The sequence below is a fragment of the Brassica rapa genome, chromosome A09 (genome assembly GCF_000309985.2).
Source record: "Brassica rapa cultivar Chiifu-401-42 chromosome A09, CAAS_Brap_v3.01, whole genome shotgun sequence".
Taxonomy (NCBI): domain Eukaryota; kingdom Viridiplantae; phylum Streptophyta; class Magnoliopsida; order Brassicales; family Brassicaceae; genus Brassica; species Brassica rapa.
The window spans coordinates 2,706,475-2,730,127 of NC_024803.2; the positions used below are offsets into that span (position 1 = coordinate 2,706,475).

Genomic DNA, 23,653 nt, shown 5'->3' on the forward strand with positions numbered 1-23,653 from the left:
AAATGCATATTTCTTCTTGGAATGAAAGATTTTCAACTCTTACAAAATGATTTTGAGGTTTTTAGAATTAATGGTACAATATTAATCATTCTAATTGATTAATAATAAAAATCTGATCGAATTAGTGTTTCACCTTAGTTGTGTGCATTTTTTTCATTTTTCCCCTTTTTGTTTCTGTGTCAAGAAATTTGTGTAGATTTTCCCCTGATTTTCAAGATTTGACTATTTTACTTCGCTCTGATTTATCTGTTATTTGTTTTTAACAATTGCTCTATCCTAAAAAAATATTTTTATTTTATTATAATTTCACCAATGTTTTGTTGATATATATATTAATAATAACACTTTAGATGATATTAGCTAGGCATGCAGAAATAAACCAAATTGAATTTGTCGAACCGATAAAATTTGTTTTTAGTTCAGTTCAAAAGATTTTAGAAATAGTTGTTTGATTCACCAATTTGTTAAGTTAGTTTGGTTTTTTTGTCAACTATTTTAATTTATACCAATACTTTGAAAGAGCTAATTGAATAACTGAAAATTTAAAAAACTCGTTTACTCGGTCTAAATCGATAACTAAATTATATTTAAAAAAATAACTTAAATGAATCGAACAGAGCCGTAATTATTTTGGTTCAAATTGGCAAATTTTCATTTACCAAAAAGCAAACTAAGTAAACCAGTATGCTTATTTCTAATCTTTATTATATGGTGATAGAGCGCTTATGAATACTATGAAATGATTAATTTGTTGCTTTTTTATCGTCTAATGTTTAAACAGTTACAATATTTATCTTAGATGTACAACTGAGTACATGAGTACGTAATCTTGCAAGATACAGTTTTATACGGAATCTCCAATGCAATTGAAGATTTTGTATGGAGTCTCATAATTTTGTCTAAGTTCTTTGTATTAGTTTTGTAATCTAACAATAATATCAATTATTTTGTTAAAATGGGGTAAGCATCCTACGGGAATTTGCCGGATGCAAATTTGTCAGACTACATGTTAATATCATATAATGGCTAAAATCAGTTTGAACTTTGAGTTTCTAACAAAACTTGTGCACAAAAAAGAGTTTTTTTTTCCTCAAAATTTAAGATAATAATAGTATTTAAAAGAATGAGTATCACAAATACTCATCCACAAAAATCTCATATGGGATACTCTGAAAAAATTTTGGATGAGTATCCATTCTTTTCAATTTTTTTTTTTTAAAAAAATTGAAAAAAAAATTAAGTTGAGAACTTGTATAATTTGGTTTTTCTAAGAAACAAAAGGTAATAGTAATCATAATTGTTATAGAACTATTTAATTTTAAAATAGTTATAATATTTTAATAGAAGATGAATGGGTAATCAACAAAACAATTTCCAAACTAATAATATTTCCTGAAATCGAATCAGTAAACCAAAAATATTTAATCGATAAGAAATACAATAACAAAAGAGTGAGCGAGTCAAATGTTGTACTAATAAAAAAAAGAAGCAAAACTTAAAATCTACAATATTGATTTTCAAAGCCACATTGAGTAAAAGAACAATTTTATTTTACTTTTCTTTTTTTGTCAACTGAACAATTTTATTTTACAAAACAAACTAATCAATCAAGAAAATCACATTATATAAATTCTAGAAAGATCACAATTAAATTACCAACGCCACAACAAAAATCATCATACACAACAAAACCATAGTATCAAACCCATTTCTTCTTCCACCACTTGGAAGTGGAAGCACATCGGGAAGCAAACATTCCTCTCCGTTGAATATAACTTTCGCCGGAAATCCGTCACGTTCCGGCACATTAATCCCCGGTGTAAGTTTCTTACTGAACTGTATCACAGACTGTTGCTTACCAGGAACTCTAAGTTTCTTCTTCGGATCTAACTCATCACGTTCAGCCACAAGATACTCCAAACCGGGAAGACCTTCCATGAAAATGGTGTTGTTAACACCTCCTTCTATACTCAAGAGACTCGCGTTGAACGAATACGCTTTCTCGAATCCACGAATGGCTGGTTTCTTCATCTGAACCGCTAGAAACCAGTCAGGGAAATCGATTTCTCCCCAGTTGAAAATGGTGATCCTCGCGGTCCAGCCACCTCTGTAGTCTGTCGCTATGTGCCAGTTTATCGAGACGCCGCAGTTGTCACCACACGGCATTGGATTAGGGATGGTTTTGTGTTTGAGTGCGTTCCACGCAACTGTAAGAGATGTTCTGTTCTCGAAAGGTACTAAAAGAGCATCTGGAGGGATGAGTAATGAGGGAGTCTCGGCGCTGCATGTGCGCCGCGTTTCCGAAACACAACCGCAAGCGCATGTGTTACAAGGGATGATAGAGTCATTAAAGAAAGCTGAGAAGGAAACGCAGCATTTTGGTGTTTCAGTTTTGGCGTGTGTGATGTTGCATACTATTTGCCAGCTGGCGAAAGACGTTTTGTTGGTGGGCATACCGCTCGGATCCGGATACAAAGTCGGGCTGACCCGAACAGGTGGCCCGCATGAGTAATCCGGGTTAAGCGTTCCTTTGATCCTCCAGTTTTGAGGCGGGGATAGCGCGGACCGGTTAAAATCAGGAGGCATTTTGGCGACTTGCATGGTGAAGATTGATGCTGATTTTGAAGGGTCCATGGTTCGTGGTAAGATCGTACCATTTCTACAACAAGAAGGGATTTTACCTAGAACCGGGTCCTCTGCTTTGGTTGGAGGTAAGTCCACAATGATGGGCCGTCTCTCACATGTGAGAACGTCGGCGAAATCTAGTCCTGTGTAGATCTGGGACTGTGGACCGAAGATGCATTTTGTGGCGTCCACGACCGTTGGATATGCTCCTTGCATTTTCTGTATGAACTCTTCTCGCATCCAGTCGAAACTTAGTTCCCAATGGTCGAGCCGGCCTAGTGGATTGTGGTTCTCCATGGTTACTTCGGCTAGGTAGTTCTGGTCGTAGGCTCGGATCACGTCGTACATTATGGTCAAGTCTCCGGGTTGTCGTGGAAGGAACTTGTCCGTGATGGTTGTTGTGTTGACTTCAAAGGTTGGGTCTCTTATGCAGCACGTCGTTATCTGTCTTTTACCTAATGGGCAATAAATTTTGTTACAATCAGAAAATTAATCTTTTCAGTATAATTTTCACAGCATGCTACCAAATTTTCTTTAAAAAAAAGCAATGGTCTTTAGATGATCATATCGTTAAAAATCGCGGTAAAGAAAGTTTTAATAATGTAAGTAAATTCGAAAAGACTAAAACCATATATAAAACCGATCTATATATATGTTTTTGTCAACAAAACAGAAATATTTTGTTGAATATAATATTTCAAAATTATCTGTGTAGTCAATTAATATAAACTTAAATATCGCATAATGGACTGAAAAAGCATTAAAATAATCTAAACGAAAATAAAAGTAGAAAAAGGTAAAACATCTTTAAAACGAACCTAACAGGTGAGTTATGTTAGAAAGACATTCAAAGTAACAGAATATTATACAAAATATCAAAAGAAAAGCGTAAGAAAGAATGGAATTGGTTGGAGTAATTACTTAGAGGAGTAGCGGTTGGCTCAGGACAGCTCCAACCATCGTTAACAAGCGATATATTGGATGGCAATGGAATGGCCGGAGGAGCCACCATGAATTGAGTCCCTACCAGCTCAATCGTAGCCGTCATCTGTTTTAAGTCTCCAGCCGTTTGAATGGCCGTTTTGAGGTCAGAAACAGGATAGCCAGCGAAGATGGTGCCGTTTCCTACCGGAGCAGGAAGATCTGTCCCGTTGACGATAATCGCATCGCTGGCGGAAGTAAGGATCTCGTGATGTTGGAAACCAACGAACACTCTCCACTCTTTGAGCTCTTCACGGCCGTTGTTGAGAACCGTTAGTACTGACTCGAACCGATACGGCTGGTCGGTTGTGTCGTTTGGAGGGATCTGACGACCGAGAATGAATGTGTAGGAGAGGAATATTCCGTTGCAGAGTTCTGAGGGTGATATCGGCGCTGGCGCCGGAGGGTCTATCTCCGGAGGGAACTGAGACAAGGACGGTGGCGTAGCTGTGAATAAGAGGAAAACTCCTAATAAGATCGGAAGGAGAAACCCCATTGTGCTTTCTCCAATGGTAAGCGTGATTCTCTTTGAGAAAGAAAATGTTTATTTGAAGGCAAATGGTGTAACGAGTCTATAATCTTTAGGAGATTATGGTATAACGTTGTAGGATACAAGGACGCACGTCGAGATATGTTTTAAGTCTGGAACTCGTGCGAGGCACGTTGGTAGGTTGGTTTTGTAGAGAATAGTGTAGTCGTGGACGCAAATTAAAAATTATTGGTTTTCACAATATTAGCATGACTTGATCATTCCAACAGTATGCCAACATCTATTCAATAAAATTTAAATACTATGGGCTAGGGGTGTTATTCGAGCTAGTTTAATTTAACATACAACAATAGTCTTAATTGTTTTGACACACAATAATAATAGTTTATCAATAAATATTGCTCCGAACTCATAAATCAATGTTGTTCCATATATAAAGTAATTTGAAAAAATGAAGCAGAAAGGATTTGAATTCTCACAGCTCCTTCAGAACAGATGTAATGTTATATTTCCCCCAGTGTTTGAAATTTTAGATATATTATGAGGTGTCAAACCCAAACATTTGTTGCTTAGATTCAGTGTCGATCCTGCGTACCTGTCCGCAAAAATTCCCTCGTAAAATTTCATTCGAACACAAGAATAATGCAAAATCGAACTTTTATATATCATTTAACAAGGAATATATAAGGTCTTGTTTTAAAACATGAACCAAACAACAGCACCTCACCTAGTTAACGTTCTGGCAACTACATTAGGTCTGTTCTTTTGCGGGACGCAGCGTCAGCGGCGAAAACCAAAATCTAAGGAACAAAACAAAGAAATGTAAACGCAGCGTCCTTATATATTTCCCGCCGGCGACTATCGCAAGTGATGTTTTCGGTGTTTTCTTCATCGCTGTAAAATGCAGTGTCTCCCGTGCAATCTTGACGTGGAGCTTGCGTCAATCCTTTGACTCTGTATTTTAATTTATTGCTGACCTGTCCTTTTAGATTCTTCTATATTTTGGTGATGCACTGCGTCCAGCAAAATAACAGAGCTATTAACCAATTGGAGTTATATCTCTGAATTAGTTTACCCTCGCATGCTTCCGTTTGACCAATTCTAACCGCAACAGCATGTCTGCAACATTACCAATTATCATACCCTAAGGCCCAAACCCAAGCCTACACTCAACAATACTAAACAAGAAACCACAATAATTGTAGAGACAGACCATTGATCTTTGTCTCACTGCATCAATCATTTGGTTTTGATTCATTGCCACTACCTATACATAAATATTTATTCTAACTTCTTGTTTGTATTGGTGTAAATGCTATTATTTGCTTTAATGGGTTTGAGAACTATAGTTTACTACCTATATACATTATCTCTCTTAAATTTTATTATAATGGTATTCATACTTCAAAAAAATGTTTTGTAGGTTTTACTGCTTAATTTAATAAGGTCAAAAACGAAGTGTTGTATTTATAAATGTCCCGTTGTCAGCCAAACAAAGGGGAATCGTATTATTTATTTCGATACGTAAAGATATGTGTTGGAGTAAAGCTGGCTATAAGATTTTCTCGCATGTGTACTTCGAATTTCCAACGGTGCTCACAGTTATTGTAATATATTCTGTTTTACGCCAATCAAATGTGAAATATTATAAACTAATACAATGATTAAACATATACAAATTCTACTGGCCGTGAACTTCGCTGATTAATTTTAGTATTGTTACAGTAATTTGTTTGACTATACTTCTTTTAGTCATAAAAAGACGACGGAAGTGGTTAATCAAAGAGCAATTAAAGCTCAACCGACAAAAATAGCGTTAAGATGAACTAATTGAGTGTGAACCACTAGAAGAACAACTAACCAATCAATCATACAGTTTATAAGAAAAGAGGGCATAGAAAGTAACAATTATTTATTTCTGAATATCGAGTAATTAAAATATTAATTAGCAATAAACTTTTAAATACAAATTTTCAAGAAAAAGAGTTATACAGATTCAAGAAAGTAAAAGATAATCAATCATTTGATCCAACATCTGGTTTTCATGATCAATCATGTCTACAACCTTCAAAGGGCTATGGTAGATCTACCGATCTGCCACATTGTTCCGACTTCTTCGTATTTTCCGGCGAACTCCGACGATTTTACCGTTATACTAAACAGAGGAACATGGCGAAAAGAGCAAACATAATAGAACTAGAACCCATAAACCGATCTGAACCGGAACCTGGTGGTGGCGTATGATAGTAAAACGGGAAATAAGGGACGATGGGATTCGGCGGAGGCGGCGTGGGATAGTTTCCTGAATACGGCGGCGGATAGTAGTAACCTTGACCGCCATCACCGTAAGGAGGAGGGTATTTGCCGCCACCGGACTGAGAAGGAGGAGGGTAATAGTAAGAGCCACCACCACCGGAGCTTGGAGGAGAAGGAGGCGGAGGACATGCGGTAGTAGTGGATGGTGACGGTGGTGGACGAGAAGGAGGCGGAGGAGGAGGATATGATGGGACGGGATTACAAGGATTGTCGCAGGAAGAACACATTGTACAAGAAACAACCTCGTCCGTTGATGTCACTGTCAAAGTCAGTGACAGTAGCAGAATAACAACAAGTGCAGAGAAACCATATACTTGGTTTGCTTCCATTGTCAGAAATCTACAGAGGTAAGAAGATAAGAGAAAGTGAGAAAGAAAGAGAGAAGAAGCACATTCAGAGGAGGAGTGTTCTTCTTTTTATCAAGGATTTTCTTAAAATATGTATTATTTTTTTCCTTTCAACAGAAAAAGGTGCTTTAAATAAATAAAGAAATGAACGGTGAAAACTGAATAAAAAAATGATAACGGTTAGACCATCTACAAAAGTTTCAGCACTCATTTCATTTTCAACACTCTTAATATCTCTTTTTAATATTTTACATCATCTTTTTTTTTCTTTCACTTAATTTATTCAACATTCACTTTATTTTTAACTTCTACGATGATTTGTTTAAAAAATCTCAACACTCAACCCTACTATTTTTAATTCATATATTTATCTTTTACAATATAATAATTACATATTAATAATTTGATTGTAATTAACTTAAAAACTAAAATAACATAATTTGTTGGAATTTTGGTAGTTAAACGGAAAAATTGAAAAATTATGGATGTTAAAAGAATTATTATTAGGATCCATTTAACAAAAAGGGATATAAAATAAGAAAATAGTTGATTATAATGAATGAAAAATTGTATCCAAATAAAATGAGAGTAGTCTCCATTTGTAGATCATAAGAAAGCATGAATTTTGATATAATTTTTATTCTTTAAAAAAAATTATTAAATGATAAATGAGTTTAGATTATTGGGTGTAAAATAAAATAAAAAACTGCATAACCAAAACACATCATGACTGACCAACATTTATATCCAACCAATTTTTGCCACGTCACTGCGCTGACCCACATAAAATAAGTTTCAACATGTTAAATTGTTACAACCATGTTGAATCCACCTAGATAAGCTACAACATTTCAATAACCTCATTGCAAAGTATTCAAAATCAAGTTTTAACACTTCCATTGTGGGTGGTCTTACACGTTAATTTTTTAACCGAAGGTCTTGTAATAAAGCACTGAAAATACGCGGATGTCGGGGACAAATGCGTCATTGTAATCTTAATGATCATGGAAACTGCGGTAATATCTCTGGTCTCAGTTTAACTGTGAGACATCTCATAGCGGCTGCGTCGACGAGCAAACGGAGCAGCAAATAAGTTTGGGGAAATTAAAAGAGAATCTTTCAATGATAAAAGACAATGTGGCAGTCGTTATAGTGGGGCTTGAGTCTTTTGCAAGCCTCCACACATCAACGTATTTGCATTTCGTTGTTGCTTTGTGACATGACAACTTTCAAAGAGTAGACGTGAAGATGACTGAAGTCCTGACTAAGGAATAATGATCGAAGTTGGATAAAGATCCTACTATTGTCAAGTCCTGATATTTGTGATCGGCCCAAGTTACAGAATTGTACCAACCAGGTTCAAGACTGTCTAGATTCTTTGGTTGAAAAGTTTTTTTGACGCATTATTTTGGGCTAGGATCTCTAGTGTACGTTTGTATGTATACATAATTCAACAATGAACCCATTTATCTGGTCTTATTGGATTTCAAGTCTGAAAGTTTTCTTTTCGCATGATCATGATCTTAGGTAAAAAAAAGATTTGATGCACATTTGAGATACTAATGATGGGTTAATTATATAGAGAAAGAAAACAAACAACCAAAGAGATGCTGTACAAAAAAAAAACAACCAAAGAGATTACACGAGTGTCGAGTGGTAAGAGTTTTTACAAGGTAGATAAGGGATTCAGACCATATAATAATAATATGATTTTGCATGGTTTATAAGAGCATCTCCAATGGATTACTACATTTTTTATTCTAAAATGGTGTAACACCAAAATGAAGTTAAATTTTATTCCAATGTATTATTTTATTTTTCACTCCAAAAAAATATTCTAAAATAATTTCACTTTTATTAAACGAATAATTGTTAGTAATACCTTATACTTATATAAAATTAAAAATTAACCCCAACTATCTATTTCTGTTTATAAAACTTCCATAAAATATAATTTATTTAAATTAAAAATTTATTTTTAAAAAGTACAATAACCATAAATATATATAAGATAGCATATTTTGGTTCTATAATGAACATTAGAATTTTTTTTTTCCACAAATGGTCAACTAATACATTTTATAATAAATAATGAGTTTCTTTACTTTTGACTTTTCTAAATCGAGAAATAAAATTTTAAAATTGGTCATTTTTATTGTTTGGACAATACTTCACCGATTTAGGAGGCTCAAAAATGATTTACTAGATTATTATATCACTTATTTTATTTATTTTATATTTTATGTTTAGTTTTGGTATTTTTATTAGTTTATCCATCAATATTTAAATTATTAAATATAATCATATTTTCATGCTATTGTATTACTTTTAAATATAAAGTTTTAACTAAAAATGAGAAAAATGTATGGAATATAAATATTTAAGATTTAAAGACTATTCTATAAATAAAAATTCAACTCTAAAATGAAGTAATAGCTAGGATTACTCCATTTACTCTAAAAATTTACTCCTAAAGAATGGAGTGAGATTCTTTTTTGCTAAAAATGGAGTGGGATTGGAACATATTTTACTCCAAAATGATGTTTGGAGTAGAAAATGAAGTTTGGTTGGAGATGCCTTAATAAGATAGAGCTTTTGTATGTTATCTTGAATTATCAATCCATAATATGCTTTGAATAGTTTAAATAACACAACAAAACAGTGTAGAAAATCACGATTAAAAAAACATAATGTGCTTCAACTGGTCTAAACTAGGGCTATATATTATCCTAATTAACTCGCTTAACACACTTCAATAAGCTAATGAATAACCTTAAGATCCACTCCAAACAAAACACTATACTTAACAATCAGAAGATCGATGCTTTATCAGGTTAATAGACCTTCTCATGTGCGATCCACTTGCCGTATTTCTCCAAAATCTGAGAGATCCCAGAGATCATCACTTTGACAAGGTACACTACTTTGAAACTCCCAACCAAGCAACTCATCATCAATCCCAAATCCAACTTCCAAAGAATCACATAGACCAACCCACCAATCTTTATCACCATTTTCATTTGAATTCGTACTCAAACCGCTCCCCTCTCTTTCCTTTTCCACATTCATGTCATGATCAACCTCTAAGTTACCAAGCTTTCCATGTTCTTCCTCAAACAAACGCACATAACAACTACTATTGTCCCCACTCTCACACACCTTGTTCTGACCAGAGTCATTATCATTCACTTCATTCACAACCTCTTCACTAGTACATTCCCAGACGAAACTACTCATGAGCCGCTCTATCTCACCATCCAACCACTCATAAGGCTCTAAGGCCTTTCCTTCGGAATTACCATTTTGCTCTTCTTCGCTAACCTCACTATCTAGCTCTTTCGGTTGTGGGAAACATTGAGAGGCGGTGACCATTTGCTTGTGTTTTTTCATGCATGACCTACTAGTTCTTCCTTTCTTCTTCTTGGTCTTGTTCATGTTCTTGGCATCCGAGGAAGAACAAGAAGACGAAGAAGAAGATTTATTCAGAACAAAATCATTGATGTTTGGACCGTGCTCATATCTGCGGGGGGAAGTGAAAGCGTAGATTTTGCGGCTGAGATGTGAGTTCCAATAGTTCTTAATTTCGTTGTCTGTTCTTCCTGGTAGATGTGTTGCAATAAGCGACCATCTACACACAAAAATAAAAGGTTTAGGCACAAAAGACAAACGTGAGAGTGGCAAAATATAAATTTAGACAAAATCAATTATATAATTATTCCATCGGCTTTTTGTTAACTCAAAACATTTTTTCTTGACAATATAGATGATATAATTTTTCAACTAATAATAGATATATAATGTTATAATGTTTATTGTTAGTTATGTGCGTGTGTAATTCTTTTTTTAATAAGAGGTTGGGCAAAAAGATTAACCTCTGAAACAGTAAAAATCATGGCCGTACAGACATGAGCCAAATCAATTTAAATAGATCTATAGCAACATAATAATGTCAATGCTTTTGATTGACAAAAAGTGATATATAGGTTTTTTTTCTATGGATGGATTAATTTGATTTTTGTATTGGAAAAAGGTTGGACTGCTACAAGAGCAATCTTATACCCAGAGAGACACTTGCATGTAAAGGGATTAGCCGATCCCACCATAAAATTTCATTTAACTATATTTATCAAGTATATTAAAAGGATCTCTCTAGAAATTAGCTTCAAACGTTTCTTACTTTTTCAGTCTTTGTTCTTTAATTTTTTATTTCTCTGCTCTATTTTTTTAAACTCCATCCAATTTTGTTAGGTATTTAAAGACTATTTCTAGTTGTGTCTTAAAGCCGTTACAAGTTGATCTATTTTTTATTTAAGTTGTTTTTATTAAATTAATATAATGTAATAAATATATGATGTCAGTAAAACAAAGGGTCACAAGATCAAAACAGTACATTTGATCACACTGTTTTTTCCGAATTTTTTTTTTTTTAACAGTTGGATCGGTGTCTTATCTGACTATTTTAAATGTGAAGAAGGTCTCAAATTTAAAAGAATATAATATATTATTTTTATGTAATTTGATTTTATAATTAATTTTAACTCTAAATAAAAGAAATAGACTACTTAAAAGATTGACACATATATTTGTAGGTTCTCATGGAATATTTTATTATTTTATATTTGTTGAGATATCTGTTGAGAATTTCTAAATGGACATGTTCTAAGAGCATCAATAACGCTGCCTTTTAAGATTGGCTCTTCAGAAAAAAAAAATTAAAATCATGTGGGTTCTGCCATTATTTAAAACCTGCAGTTTGTGAGAGTTTTACCAATTTTTGCAGGTTCCACTAACACGTGGTGGACTGCAATTGATCCATTTTTAATTTTTTTTTTTAGATCGGACAAAACCAAAAAAAAAAATTAAAACCCTATCTCTCCCCTTGCGTTAATGCTGCTCTAAGTTGTCACACGAAATTCTGATTTACGTACAAATTGTGATTTGTAAATCTGTGAACGACGAGACGCGAAATAAAATTGGTTTATCAGTTACCTATTGCCAAGAAGGGAATGCAACTTGACGATTGTGTCATCTTCCTCGGCCGTAATATTTCCTCTTTTCAAGTCCATTCTCAAATAGTTTATCCACCTTAATCTACAGCTCTTGCCACATCTCAGCAATCCTTCACATTTTTATAATTATTGTTAGACCATGCATATTAGAATTTACAATCAAATATACAAATCACAATTTTTCTTAATCAATTGATACATTTCCACTTTTCCATGCATGAACAACGTAGTTCCATTTCTATTATATTTGCAAGAAACTCGTAAAACTGAAGCAAGAAACGTCATGGTCAGTAGCTTGTATAACAATGTGAAAAACTCAGTTGTTTTTAGATTTAGAATGTTGAAATTTAAGCACCGGCTATAATATATATAGATCAGATAAGAATTAATTAGCGGATAAAATGTGGATATTGAAAAATACAAATACCAGCTTTCTTAGGCAAAGACCGCCAAGAACCTTCACCATTGATTTGAATATAGTTAGTTAGGGTCTCATCTTCCTCGGCGGTCCATCTCCCTCTCTTGAGTCCTATTTTCTCACAACACGGAGCCCTTCCCATCTCTTATCAATCTCTTCTCTCAAAAACAAGAAAGGAGAAATAATTAAAAAGACACTTTTTGGACCCTTGGGTGAGCTACACGAGAAAAGGTGACGAGTGAATAGAAGAAACCATCCAGGAGATTAATATAGAGAGAGGGGACAAAGGGGAAAAGAGAGATTTAAGGTTTGAAAACGACGTGGGATAGGTGAATGAATGAAACCACGTTGCAGATTAAAAGTTATGTATTGTGTCCAACCTCAAAACCATCGCACAATAGACACTCCACGTACAGCTCCTTCTAACATTTGGCCGCTCTCTCCACCCTTTTCCGTGCCTTACAAGATATTTATTACTATGTATACTGTTTATACCTACATACGTACTTGCATATATATACATGTAAATGTAATGTAGCTGTACACATATATACCAACTTGTATATGTATTTAATGAATGTATCTTGATCGCTAAGTACAAATCTCTTCAAGAGGTCTTAATTAGGTTAAATGGAGTTCAAGGGTATAATTAACAAATTAGTGTGTATACAATTTCTATTGAAGAGAAAGGTACAATATAATTATAAGACTGCTTATACGGACTCAAATAAGAAATTGGTAGGGAAAAGAACATAAGTGCAACTTCGTATGAAAAATGAACATGAGTCAATGAAACAAACACGTCTTATGAATAGTAGACTGCTCGGCGGCAATGACTATATATGTTAATATGAGTCCTTTTTTTGGCAACATGTTAAATATGATACGTTTATGTGGAAGATCTTGGACCATATTCACAAGTGGGCATGTATTGATTTGTGGTAGGCCTGGCCATATATAATTGTTTGTTGGTTTAATTGTTGAATAATAGTCATACATGGATCGGTTAATTCCGGTACCATCCAGAAGGTAGGTGGATTCCAACGACTTTCATGAGCTTTTCGTCCAATGTACTACTAATACTTTAGTTTGGTGCTAATCGTGCGTCTTGCTATATTTATCCGATCTTTTTTTTTCTTCCATTGGTTCTTTCCGTAGCAGCTCAGCTTACAGACTTGGAAACAAACAATAAAGGTGTGGAAGAAGGTATAAAAGACCATTAGGTGAATAGAATGTGTATATATAAGGGCTAACTATTGAAAAAATGTACCAATAAATGAGATTGTTTTCGGCAATCTTAGTGTCAGAAGAGAAGGAAGGATGATCAAGCCTACTCCTAAATACCAAGAAATGGATTGGAAGATGCTCGCGGGAAAGGGAAGCTAGGGGTTGATGTTCCTAAATCAATATCATCCTTATTATGGTAATGCTAAAGAGTTGTACGTACAAAGTTCTCCTTAGGATTTAGAGCTCTTTCATTGCTTATTTCATGTATCCAACTTATCCAACTTTATCAAACTATGTGATCTTTGTATTTTGTTTTTGTTTTTTAAAATGAATGCTCTTTTTCGAAAATAAAATAAAATATTGAGAAATGTCAGCAAATAAAAACAACATTAAAATACAATGATCATAAAATTAAATTAAATCATACTTTGGCTCATGCTTATGTTTGTGTTAATTAATTAATAAGAATATATTATGAACGCTGACACCTTCCACTTGCTCATGCATATGAAAATACATAAAGTAGAAATAAATGTCCCTGTGATAGATTGTATACACATATGTATGGACCATGAGATGAACATTTAGGCTTTGAATAGTGACCGATGAACGAAAGAGAACGCTGAATTATTTATCATTCTCAAAAAAAATTACTATTCACTAAGAATAGTTTTTCTTTCTTATTTTTTTCCATTCCTTTTTTTTTTGTAGAGAAATATAGAACAAAAACATTTTTTGTTAAATTTAATAAAGAACAAGCATTCCTTTTCATTCCTGTAATTTTATTTCTATATGTTCATTTCCTATTCGTTCCTCGTGTTTCCGAAAATGTCACCAGTCGGAACCTTATATATATGAGTATATATGTTCATATATACTATATTACTATCTATATATATATATATTAAAATGTAAACTGTAAACTATAACACAATATCTGCAAAATTCTTATTCATATATTATTTCCATAGTTTAATCGAATAGTTACATTTAAACTGTGATTTGACTATAGTTTACACCTTCCATTTTCATTTTTCTCGTCATATTAAAAAACTCTGTAAGTAACTTTGAAAAAATAAAATCACTGTGTTGGGCTCATACGCATAGAAATTTTTTTTTGATATCAAAGAATATAAATAAATACTTTTTCTACTTCAAAAAGATTTATGTTTGGAGTTTTTACCCATAATAAGAAAATATATTGTATTTAAATTATAATATATTATTTTATAGTTAATTATTTCATACAGTTGTTACCCAATAAAATTCAATGATTACAATTAATTTTTTGAAATGTTTAGTTCACTATTATGTAATAAAAATAGATTGAAAATCTAAAAGTATCTCTTTTGAAATATTTTTTAAACTGTTTTTTTTTTAATGCAAAGAATATTGAATGTAGAAAATGAAGGGCAAAAAGATGACGTTACATTTATATACGAGCCAGTCACGTAGATATCACGAGTCTCTTTAGTAACAACTAACAACGAGCAAAAGCTTTGCCATTTAAAGCACTGCTCTAAATTCTTTTTGTCCTCTGTCTCTCACGAACAATCTATTAAATGTTCACCGATTTTCATTGAGCATATTTACTGTTGTGTTGGATTAGTATGTTTTTTGTTTAACCTCAAGATATCCGAGACGAACCCATAAATAGATTTTCTTTGGATATACATATGAGCCGTAAGTCGGAGCTATATTTGTATAGATATCAAAAAATGATTTAAATCGAACTTGAAACATATTAACATTTCATATCCTTTTTTATCATTCGATTACAAATTTGATACGAATTATATGCTTCCGATATATATTTACTTGATTACACTAAATTGTAAAACATTTTGTCAAAAAAAAGGCTGTAAAACATACGTTAGTACGTCTCATCATTTTTCCTCTGATGACTCAGAAAAACAATTCTTCTAAGTACTGACTGCATTCGAACACGCGCGAAAAGGAAGTCAGAGACAAACATGGACATACTTAAGGATTACCATGGAAATGGACCTCTATTGGATTTTGTCTAAGGTTTATGAACTGTGTGTTGTTTATTTGTTTTGAAATCCCTCGCTGGAGCTGCTCCAAGACGGATGAGATTCTATTTGAAAATATAAATGAATATCTTAGACAAATCTCAGCATTAATTATACTCATCTAATATAAAAACAATTAATGTTTTAGTTTTTTCTTTCTTGTATTCAAAGAATTGATGTTCAACTTTTAATTAATGTTTTTTTTAAAACTAAAACATAAATTAAAATCTTCAAGAATGGTAGAACTTTATTGAGAATCAAATAAAACTAACAAAAACTAAGAAATAAAAGTGTGTATATAATTTGTATTAATAGGTGTGCAAATTCTTAAATATCAATCTTTTAAAAATTCAGAGGCAATATATAATACTTGAAAAGTTCCTCTTTTTTGAAAAAAAAATTTCCTCTTTTTATGGTGACTTTTTGTTACATAATTTTCCGGAACAGATTATCATGGTATTAATATACGCATATACTTTAACAAAAGCTCACCATATGTATTAAAGTACTTTTTGTCATTATTTTGAACTATATTGAATGAAAAATATTATATATATTTAATTTGGGTCCACGGGTAAGGGATCGTTGATATAAATAAAACGTATAAAGAGGTAAGTTATTATATTCGACCAAAAAGAGGTAAGTTATTGTAATGGCCATGCAGGGTCCATAAGAAAAAGGTCAATAAGGATCCTGCGGTCCTCTCACCAACTTACTTAAATCTGACCTTTTGACATAAATACACTTTGTTTTGCATATGAGCACTTGAGCAATCAATCACTGGCATGTCCTGCATCTAACTAATATCATATACACTTGAACTCAGTACCTATAGCGAGCAGTACATTTTTGGGGAAATTATATGTTTACTGTTTTTATGGTACTATTTTTTATTTTTACCACCACTAAAGAGACATTTTCAAAAATATTTTATTCATTAAGTGGCAAAAGACTCTTATGCCCTTGTTATTTATATATATAATAAATTATTAGTTAAATAAAAAAATAAAAAAAATAAAAAAATTATGTTTTCGAATTATATTTTTTCAAATTCGAACTTTTTTATAAATTTTTTTTTTGAAATTTTTTTTTCAAATTTTTTTTTTCAAATTTCTTTTTGAAAAATGAAAATTATATTTGAAACTATTTCTTAAAATTTTTTATATATTTTTTAAGTATTTATTTATATATTTATCAGAATCCTAAATTTCACATTCCAAAAACACTACCCCACCTCTCAACTCTAAACCCTAAGTCTATATTAGTTAATCCTAAAGATATAATTGTCTTTTTTCCTTTATTAAAAATACGGGTAAAAGTAATTAGTGTAAACATGAAAAGTGGTATATGAATGTGTTATTTGTGGCAATTTCCCTTCGTTTTTTGTCTTAATAATGTTTTTCAGTGACGAACAAAGGGTATGATTGGTTTTTTTGAATTAATGATTCTTCAAACGAGAACTTAAATAATACTGATGTCTTTTAAGCTTCCCAAAACAATGCATCAGCGTTAAACAAGGTGAGAACACAGGCTAAAAGCGGCTATGAGAACAGACAGACTATAGCCGTAGGTGTTGGATAATTCCAAGCTTGTGGAAACTTAACATATTATTAGATGTTTAATATGTTAAGATAAACACAATAAGGAAACCTAGAAATAGGAAAAGGAAGTTTCTATTTAGGTTAGGTTTGTGTTTTCCATATCCCACATGTTAAAGGGAATTGTCTTTCATATAAATATAGGTCTAATGGAGAGGTGTTCCATATGATCTAAGTGAAACATATTGAGAGCTTTAGTTTTGAGTAGTTTCTAAAGCTAATAAGAAAAGTTGTTCTTATAACTCTTTGTGTTTCTAAGAGATCTGAATTGGTATCAGAGCCTCAGGTTGGAGACTCGATCTAAGCTTAAGTTGTAGCTTAAGATCCTGGTGCTTGTGAACAAGAGATCGCGACGGCAAGATGGCTGACGTGACTAGGGCTCCACGCACGAAGGACTTTGGATCTACATCCATCCAATGTCCGATGTTGTCATCGACAAACTACACAGTTTGGTCGATGAGGATGAAGGTTCTACTACGTGTTCATGAAGTGTGGGACACAATCGAACCCGGTTCAGATGATCAAAAGAAGAACGATGTTGCGATAGCTCTTTTGTTTCAATCTGTTCCCGAAACATTGATTCTCCAGGTGGGAGAACAAACCGCATCAAAAGAGATCTGGAACGCCATCAAGTCGCGACACCTAGGAGCTGATCGTGTAAGGGAGGCGAGACTTCAGACGTTGATGGCGGAGTTTGACAGGTTGAAGATGGATGATTCAGATACGGTCGATGACTTCGCGGGGAAGATATCGGGCCTATCATCCAAAGCAACCTCTTTGGGGGAAAACATAGAAGAATCCAAGATGGTCAAGAAGTTCTTGAAGGGTCTTCCAAGACACAAGTATATCCAGATCGTAGCATCACTTGAGCAAGTCCTAGATCTCAACTCGACGGGGTTTGAAGACATAGTTGGAAGGCTTAAGGCGTACGAGGAGCGTGTAGGAGAAGAAACTCAGAAAGAAGACCAAGGGAAGCTAATGTTTTCGAACAATGAAGAGCATAGTCAGAGGGGCTATGAGAATTCTCGTGGTAGAGGAAGAGGAAGGAACGGTAGAGGCAGAGGTCGAGGTAGGTCACACAACCAAAACCGTGCGTCACACACCGAAGATAACAACTCGGAAAAGAATCGCTCAAAGCTGATATGTTGGAGATGTGACAAGCCTGGTCACTACGCAACTGTCTGTCCCGAGAAGTCAGAGAAGGATCAAGAAACCAACCTAAACGAGACAGAAGAGGCCGATGCACTCTATGTACACGAGGTGGTGTTTTTGAACGAAGATAAGGTGATTCCGAAGAATCTTGATATCAACAAAGGCGATGCAAGTGTCTGGTATTTGGATAATGGAGCGAGCAATCACATGACAGGGAACAAGGAGTTCTTTTCGAGTTTGAATCTCAACACCAAAGGGAAGGTGAAGTTTGGTGATGGATCGTGTGTTGACATTGTAGGAAAGGGTGTGGTTACATTTGTGTGCAAGACTGGAGAGAAGAAGGCACTCAAGGACATATACTACATACCTGATCTGAAGCACAATATATTAAGTCTTGGGCAAGCAACAGAGAACGGATGTGAGGTTAACATGAAAGATGTCTACTTAACGCTCACAGATTCGCATGGAAGGTTGCTAGTTCGTGTGACAAGATCTCCAAACCGTCTCTACAAGACCCCTATGGAGATAAGCTACCCGGAATGTTTACATGTCAGGGACGAAGATGCTACATGGAGGTGGCATGCTCGACAAGGACATATATGCTATGGAGTGATGAACAACATGGTAAGGAAGGAGATGGTCGTAGGAATGCAGAGTGTAACACACGAAGAAGGCGTGTGTGACACATGTCTCGCAGAGAAGCAAACGAGACACTCATTCCCGAGTGTAACACACAAAGAAGGCGTGTGTGACACATGTTTCGCAGGGAAGCAAATCAGAGATTCATTCCCGACTAAGGCCATGGTTTGTACATCAAAGCCATTAGGATTATTGCTTGGAGATTTGTGTGGAATAAGTGCACCACCAACGCCAGCAGATAATGGTGAGGCATTCTATCGGTTCAAAAGATTTCACACCGATAGAGGAGGAGAGCGTGCCTCAGCTATGTTCAATCTAGGTTGCATCGATAGAGGAGGAGAGGTTGCCTCAGATGTGTTCAATCTAGGATGCACCGATAGAGGAGGAGAGATTGCCTCAGATGAGTTCAACCTATCATGTGAAGAAGATTGGGTTGAAGCTATGGAAGACGAGTTGGAGTCTATCACAAGAAACAAGATATGGGAGCTTGTAGATAGACCGACTGGTTCTGAGAAGAAAAGAGAAGAGGATCGAGTGTGTGTGTTACACAAGACGTTGCATGTGTTACGCCAGGCACCCAGAGCATGGAGTGTAAAACTCGATCAGGTTCTCAAGGAGATGAGATTTGAGAAGTGCACGAAGGAACCATCAGTGTACTGCAAGACTCAAGGAGGAGACGTCTTGATCATAGCCATCTACGTTGATGATCTATTTGTGACAGGAACTTCGCTTAAGGTGATTAGGCAATTCAAGGAGGAGATGTCTAAGAAGTTCGAGATGTCAGATCTAGGTAAGCTAACGTACTACCTTGGCATAGAGGTGATTCAAGGAGCAGACGGAATCAGTATAAAGCAAGAGAGGTATACTCAAGGAATCCTGTGTGACACAAAGATGGAAGTGTGTAACACGACTCACGTAGGAGTGTGTAACACGACTCATGGAGGAGTGTGTAACACGACTCACGGAGGAGTGTGTGACACGACTCACGGAGGAGTGTGTGACACAAAGGTGGAAGCGTGTGATACAACACACGTACCAATGGAGTCAAGGTTCTCAAAGGATGAAGATGAACCAGAGATAAAACTGTTGGGTGTTGAGCAGAAGGCCGACATCTTTACCAGAGCTCACGTACGCAAGATGGCGGATGTGACCAGAGTTATCATTGCAGTGAACTTCAGCCACAAGACTCATCGCAACTTAAGTGAAGAGGTCATGAGAAGGTTCTACAAGAACACGGCCGATTCTAAGAAGGAGCGGTACGGAAGCAAGGAGAGCATCCGGTCTAACCTTGAGAAAGATGTGAATTCTATGGGTGGATTCACACACCATGGTGTGGTGGAGGATGATTACTTGATGATTGAGTTCAAGCAAATGAGGAGCTTAATCGGAGTTCAAGAAATTGATCTCCCTAATTCAAGTTGGAATTAAGGGGGTGAATGTTGGATAATTCCAAGCTTGTGGAAACTTAACATATTATTAGATGTTTAATATGTTAAGATAAACACAATAAGGAAACCTAGAAATAGGAAAAGGAAGTTTCTATTTAGGTTAGGTTTGTGTTTTCCATATCCCACATGTTAAAGGGAATTGTCTTTCATATAAATATAGGTCTAATGGAGAGGTGTTCCATATGATCTAAGTGAAACATATTGAGAGCTTTAGTTTTGAGTAGTTTCTAAAGCTAATAAGAAAAGTTGTTCTTATAACTCTTTGTGTTTCTAAGAGATCTGAGTAGGGAAATTACACGTCAGGAATAAATACCCTCGAAGATCAACCATGAACAAAAGTTTTGCGGGATATACAGTTGATGAGATCAGAATTCTAAGACATTTTTACACATAATAATCAACTTGACCTACTGATTTCATTACCTGTATATCCTTCAAAACTAACATTTATGCGGATTTGTTTAAACTGATGAGAACATTCGAATTCACAAAGTATGGATTCCTTTGGTTTGCATTTTTATAGAGAAATACAAATTAGTAATAATGTAATGTAAATATGTACACAAACAATTGCAAAAAAAAAAAACAATAAGTTTTGATAAATCCTCCAAAAACAAATCACAAATGAGAAAGACCAAAGGATATAAAATCAAGATATTTGTTTTGTATCGTGGACCGTTGTCACAACGTACTTAAAACATCGTAGTTTGATATGAATAAATACGATTATACGTATATAAGTTAAGAAGAGAGTGATAAAACAAGCTAGGGTATTTCCTCACAAACACGATTAGTTTAAAAAAATACTGGTCACACGATTTACCAATGAAAAAGAGAGAAACTGTTGGTATAATCGGAATGGGTGCGAAGCCCCATCACGATCATGTGTATCTACAGGTGCACATGGCACAAGCTGGAACTTTAACTCATTGCCAATCAAGTGTACGTTAGCTACAATAATGTATGTGCTCAAAACTAATACAAACGAATATGCGTCCGAAAGAAATAAGGTATAGATTTAGCAAAAAAAAAAAAAAGAAATAAGGTATATTCTTTTACACACAGAACAAAACAAAAAACCTAGCTAGAACTATTTATTTCCATCGCTATTTTTGTTAGTGGAGTTAAACTATATTCATACCATCTCACAAGAGAGTTCCAAGTGACTTGTAAGGCAAGGAACTACGTGAAACTAGCAGAGTAGCATAAAGAAGCTGGTTCCATGAGTCTGGAACTCCAGGTAGACACCAATGGCTACAATCTTGGAACATTCCGGTTGCAGGAGAACTTCCACGGACCTCCACAGGCTGTCTGTAAACCGAAGGGTGACCATCGGTTCGATACCAAGTCATCTTCGTAATGTTCATGTAAAACACAGGCGTTTTCATGTCCGAGATCACTGATTCCACCACTTTCATCATCCATGGATACCCTCCTGTATACGTCTTGTTTTGTATCGGTCTTGTTTCTCCATCGCATTGCCCTCCTGCGTTCCACGCCCCTTTTCTACAGTTTAAAAGCAAGATTTCTTGAGCTAAAAGAAAAAAAACTCTTCCGCATACTAAACCCTAAACCCTGTTTCATCATCCTTTTCTGCAGCCAAACCCTAAACAAAGATTACTTGAGCTAAAATTAAACTCTTCCACACACTAAACCCTAAATAAAAAGCAAGGTTGCTTGAGCTAAAATAAAACTCTTCCACACACTTAAACCCTAAACCTTGTTTCATCCCCCTTTTTGAAGTCAAAAGTAAAACAGAGATTGCTTGGAATCCAAGAAACTAACTCACCTAAAATGTGAAGAGGAGTAGCCAACGAAGAAGACTCTAGTTTTTGTCATGTTGATATTGGAATCAACCCAATCAGCCCACGTATGAAGAGCTTTCGTGTAAGCTTCTTTCACTCCTAACTTCTCGTAAACTCGATTCCCTTCCTGGAAATAATCTTTCCTGTAAATTCAAAACATGAATCAAAAGAACAAAAATAGAAAGAAAGTTAACCTTATGTTGTTCATACCCTTCATATGTTTTCTGGTGAGTCCACCAGTGACCAGTGTTGAACACAATAACAGCTGCGTTTCTGTATATCTTCTTGATCGATCCTTGGATCACGTCAAGCCTCAACGTCTCTTTCCTCTTCCCGTAACCATCTAAAACCTCTGATTCTTGAACGAGGAACGGTGACTTGATGAAGTCCACAGAGCATTCAAAGTCCTTCACCAAAAAAAAAAAAAAACTTTATCAACTAATCCAAAACCATAACAGAGAGTTTGACATTACTTACTTTGAATCTAAAACCGTAAAACCCTTCGTTTCGAAGGTTACTTCTTCTCCAAGAAACCTTCGAAACTCTGTTCTTGTCTTCCAACGCTGACCTAAGTGAGCAAACCAGAGACTCCCACATGTTTCTATTCAACGAATCTCCAACGAAAACAAGCCTCTTCCCTCTCAGAATCTTCAGCATCTTCTTCCCATCGAACCTACACAGTACACACACACTCAATAACAAAACATGAGTCACAAAGGGAAGGGCAGAATCGTAATTTAACTTTGGAATCAAGAAACCGACCTAGGAATCGAGCATCCGTGAGGCTGCCAACGATAACGGAGAAAACCAGAATCGGGTCTACCGTTCTTGAAGCAGTGGAACTTATCTTCAACGAAAGGGCAGTAACCGGGAGAGTAAACCGGTTTAGTATCGTCGGAGACCCAGCTTCCGTCGAATATGTCGCAAGAACTCAGTTCTATCTTGTTGGACTCGTTCTTGACTCGGATTCTTCTCGGGGAAACAGAGTATAGCGTGGCTGTGTCTGAAGAAGCTGAAGTGGGAGAAGGTGAGGAGAAGAAGTTAGCGGCTGTGAGAAGACGAGAGGTGAAGCTGGAGACGATCAGCGAGGGAGAGAGAACTGGGAGAAGGGACGAGGAGAGGAGGAAGAGGGAGAGAAAGAAGAGTGAAGTTAGAAAAATCTGGTGCTTCGTGATGAGGAAGAGGTTCTTTAGATCCGCCATTGAAACGTTTCCTCTGTTTCTTTTTTGTTTTTCCTCTGTTTCTGAGGAAAAGGTCATATGAGCTGATCTTTTTGGAGGGAAACGGAAGATCCAACGGTTGGAAATTAAACAGCTTGAAATGTGTTTTCACTCATAATCTTATTCCTTAAAATGTTTAAAGTCTGTAGTTAATATACTGTCCACTTAAATTATTGTTCTCAAGTATAATTATGTATATATTCCTTTATAAATAAAAAAGAAAATTCTGTATATGTAAAATTCAGAGTCATTTATCTTCATTTTCTGTATATATTAAATATATCATTTATCCTCTTTCTTTTTTTCTTTACTTTCAACATTTTGCAAGGAATATCACACTTTCCA

The 23,653-nt window shown here is 35.0% G+C and overlaps 4 protein-coding genes and 1 long non-coding RNA gene across 5 annotated transcripts; 1 reads left to right on the top strand and 4 right to left on the bottom strand.

The window, feature by feature from the left end:
- Positions 1-133: 133 nt before the first annotated feature.
- On the bottom strand, positions 134-5,746 carry LOC103837279 (COBRA-like protein 9). The gene is made up of 2 exons (XM_009113623.3): positions 3,547-5,746; positions 134-3,080 (listed from the first exon to the last, which is right to left on the bottom strand). Exons 1-2 carry the CDS (start codon positions 4,100-4,102, stop codon positions 1,648-1,650), a joined length of 1,989 nt encoding a protein of 662 aa, XP_009111871.1. The 5' UTR covers positions 4,103-5,746; the 3' UTR covers positions 134-1,647.
- A 245-nt stretch (positions 5,747-5,991) lies between these two features.
- Positions 5,992-6,889, bottom strand: LOC103837280 (proline-rich antigen homolog). Its single transcript, XM_009113624.3, has one exon. The coding sequence runs from the start codon at positions 6,739-6,741 to the stop codon at positions 6,247-6,249; it is 495 nt and encodes a 164-aa protein (XP_009111872.2). The 5' UTR covers positions 6,742-6,889; the 3' UTR covers positions 5,992-6,246.
- A 2,482-nt stretch (positions 6,890-9,371) lies between these two features.
- Positions 9,372-12,427, bottom strand: LOC103837281 (transcription factor MYB111). The gene is made up of 3 exons (XM_009113625.3): positions 12,196-12,427; positions 11,749-11,878; positions 9,372-10,387 (listed from the first exon to the last, which is right to left on the bottom strand). Exons 1-3 carry the CDS (start codon positions 12,326-12,328, stop codon positions 9,607-9,609), a joined length of 1,044 nt encoding a protein of 347 aa, XP_009111873.1. The 5' UTR covers positions 12,329-12,427; the 3' UTR covers positions 9,372-9,606.
- A 4,354-nt stretch (positions 12,428-16,781) lies between these two features.
- LOC117127916 lies at positions 16,782-20,902 on the top strand. Its single transcript, XR_004450890.1, has 2 exons — positions 16,782-17,016; positions 20,571-20,902. It is a non-coding gene; the product is annotated as an uncharacterized LOC117127916 (long non-coding RNA).
- On the bottom strand, positions 20,600-23,506 carry LOC103837283 (protein trichome birefringence-like 4). The gene is made up of 5 exons (XM_009113626.3): positions 22,851-23,506; positions 22,566-22,761; positions 22,299-22,495; positions 22,073-22,231; positions 20,600-21,789 (listed from the first exon to the last, which is right to left on the bottom strand). The coding sequence occupies exons 1-5, from the start codon at positions 23,345-23,347 to the stop codon at positions 21,429-21,431; spliced, it is 1,410 nt and encodes a 469-aa protein (XP_009111874.2). The 5' UTR covers positions 23,348-23,506; the 3' UTR covers positions 20,600-21,428.
- Positions 23,507-23,653: the final 147 nt, after the last annotated feature.

Excerpts from the sequence above, each read along its gene's own strand:
- LOC103837283 (XM_009113626.3), bottom strand. The coding sequence starts at position 23,347 with ATGACCTTTTCCTCAGAAACAGAGGAAAAACAAAAAAGAAACAGAGGA. Across the intron at positions 22,496-22,565 it reads TTTACGGTTTTAGATTCAAA|GACTTTGAATGCTCTGTGGA; the intron begins GTAAGTAATGTC and ends TTTTTGGTGAAG. Across the intron at positions 22,232-22,298 it reads CACCAGAAAACATATGAAGG|GAAAGATTATTTCCAGGAAG; the intron begins GTATGAACAACA and ends TTGAATTTACAG.
- LOC103837281 (XM_009113625.3), bottom strand. The coding sequence starts at position 12,328 with ATGGGAAGGGCTCCGTGTTGTGAGAAAATAGGACTCAAGAGAGGGAGA. Across the intron at positions 11,879-12,195 it reads GTCTTTGCCTAAGAAAGCTG|GATTGCTGAGATGTGGCAAG; the intron begins GTATTTGTATTT and ends AAAAATGTGAAG. Across the intron at positions 10,388-11,748 it reads CATTCCCTTCTTGGCAATAG|ATGGTCGCTTATTGCAACAC; the intron begins GTAACTGATAAA and ends TTTTGTGTGTAG.
- LOC103837279 (XM_009113623.3), bottom strand. The coding sequence starts at position 4,102 with ATGGGGTTTCTCCTTCCGATCTTATTAGGAGTTTTCCTCTTATTCACA. Across the intron at positions 3,081-3,546 it reads GCCAACCGCTACTCCTCTAA|GTAAAAGACAGATAACGACG; the intron begins GTAATTACTCCA and ends ATTGCCCATTAG.
- LOC103837280 (XM_009113624.3), bottom strand. The coding sequence starts at position 6,741 with ATGGAAGCAAACCAAGTATATGGTTTCTCTGCACTTGTTGTTATTCTG.